Source organism: Galeopterus variegatus, unplaced genomic scaffold (genome assembly GCF_000696425.1).
Source record: "Galeopterus variegatus unplaced genomic scaffold, G_variegatus-3.0.2 Scaffold172, whole genome shotgun sequence".
In the NCBI taxonomy this organism is placed as follows: Eukaryota; Metazoa; Chordata; class Mammalia; order Dermoptera; family Cynocephalidae; genus Galeopterus; species Galeopterus variegatus.
The window spans coordinates 548,903-551,199 of NW_007726283.1; the positions used below are offsets into that span (position 1 = coordinate 548,903).

General features: G+C 37.7%; 1 protein-coding gene across 1 annotated transcript in view; it reads right to left on the reverse strand.

Annotated features, from left to right (window-relative positions):
• Positions 1-2,297, reverse strand: part of DNAH7 (dynein, axonemal, heavy chain 7) — a 250,129-nt gene that overhangs the window by 199,703 nt on the left and 48,129 nt on the right. The window contains 1 exon segment of the mRNA XM_008563289.1: positions 2,091-2,231. Coding sequence (XP_008561511.1) covers positions 2,091-2,231 — 141 coding nt within the window.

Here is a 2,297-nt window from a genome sequence, read left to right on the forward strand (position 1 = left end):
AGAAAGTGGCACAAAAGAAGGCAATGATTAACTCTAGTTAGAGGAAACAGTTAAAATAAGCCTGTGTGCTCAGAAACTTTTTTTAATATGGAACTACTTCCTACTGGTTTGAGTTGAGGCCAACATAAATAATGAACTTTGGGGCAGAGGAAAAAAAAAAGAGTAAAGGAAGCTAAAGAAGTCCAGATAAAATGTGTAGAAAAATTCTTCAAAAAGACTGGCTGTAAGGTGAAGGAGAGAAGAAATGCTTGGTGATGATGTTGGGCTGAAGTGGAGGCTGGAAGATGGAAGAGGGTTTTGAACATGTTTGTAAACTCAGAAACAGAATCAAGAGAGAAGGAGAGGTTTAATACAAGGGACACAGAGGGGATGGCTGATGCAGTGAGGTGCAGAGGGGTGGGAGGCAATGAGGTTGAGCTCACAGGAGGAGAGAAAAACTTTGCATGTATGACAACCTCCTGCCTTCTGCAGACATGGAGAGGGGACGTGAGACATGCAGGGACAAGAAGGTAAGGTCATTCATTTCTAATGGTTCCTGTAACAGTCCCCATCTATCCTCTGGACATCTAATGAGTCTGGTGAGAGTAAGAGGCATAATTAGGAGAAAACAGAAAAAAATAGAACTGGCATGAGTTCAGAGGGCAGTAAGAAGCAGAAAAAGTAGCTATGAAATTAAAATAAACATTTCATCCAGCATGAAAAGCTATACATAAAACTATTCTTCCAGTACTTTTAGAGGAAAAGGTGCTTTTTGTTTGTTTGTTTTTGGTGGCTGGCCCATACAGGGACTGGACAGTGTCATCAGTACTATGTTCTACCAACTGAGCTAGCCAGCCAGCCTGGAAAAAGTGCTTTAACCTGAAAGTATGGTTTTGGTTTCTAGACCAGCTATCCAAGTCCTAGTCCTCTTTCACAGGGTTCCTTCATCTTCAGCCTTCCCCTATCTCTCTTCCCTCACAGTGTCTGGGAAAACAACACAAAACACTTCTAGTTCATGGAATACACCTTTCCCTCTTCACACCTCACTGCCATCTACATAGTATCTCCTCTGCCTAGAATTCTTTGACCCACATTCTCCACGTGACAGACTCCTATTCATCCTTCAAAATGAAATTCACACACCTCTTCCTCTTTGCAGCCTTCCCTGATAGTCCCCTCTCCTCCAAACTCCACCCTGAGTAAAAAGTAATTATGTCCTTCTCTGTTCCACCTCTGTGGTTCAGCACAGAACTTCCTGCACCCTATTGTAATGTACTTGTTTGTTTGTCTGTTTCTCCTTCTACACTGAAACTTCCTTCAGCAGCTTTATTCATATTTAGAGTTCAAGTGCCTAGTCTTGTGCCTAACACATGGTAATTAAATAAAGTTTCCTTCAGGCTTCTATACAGTTTGAAAGAAATATTTTTAATGATCTGGTTTTTTCTTTGATATAATAACAGAAAATTCTAATTATTTGGGATTTTTCCTCCATGTAACTGATTTCAGAAAAGAGGTTCCCAGAGTAAGACTAGCACCAGTTGTTGAAAGACTAGTTACACTAGTTATACTTCTTGTCTTAAATAAATAGGTATTCTGCTTTACACATTGGTATTCTGTGAGTTCACTTATCATAGGTCAGTTTTCCTAAAACTTTCTAGGTTAGTCAATAAATGAGTTTCCAGTTAAGGCAAGAAGTTACCATGGCCTTGAAAAGTAATTATAGTAAGATGAAGTTCCAAATTTGAGGGTCCCTTAGCATCCATGATGACTACTGTATAAATCAACTTTGAAAATCCACTTTGTGTATTACTGCACAAATTTAAAAATCTGGTTTGATAATGCCCACCTAACTTGTGCAAAAGAAATGCAAACATATTTTAATACCACCAGAATTCAGACAATTGGGAATACACATTTGTGGCAAAAAAAATAATACTAATAATCACATCACAAAATGACACTTAAAGCCAATTGGAAATAAGCTTGGCATAATCTTTTCTTCTAGGTTATTTATGACACTGCTCTAATCCATTACCTTAGTTGAGCAGTGGTTGATTCTATTTAACATCTCCTCCCCCAAAATAAAAATATAATCAGTCTCACATAAATACCTTGTATTTACTTCCTGATGATCTCTGAACATTTTAGCTATAAGTTTCCCACAAATAATATCTGCTCGCTTCACCAAAGCTCTGATTAATTCTTCACAGTGCATTTCAAACATTCCTAAACGAACAGTCTGCAAGGAATAAAAGTTTAATAAACAGGAAAAGAAATAAAAATGAATAAAAGATTCACACAATTTTGCCATTCTTATA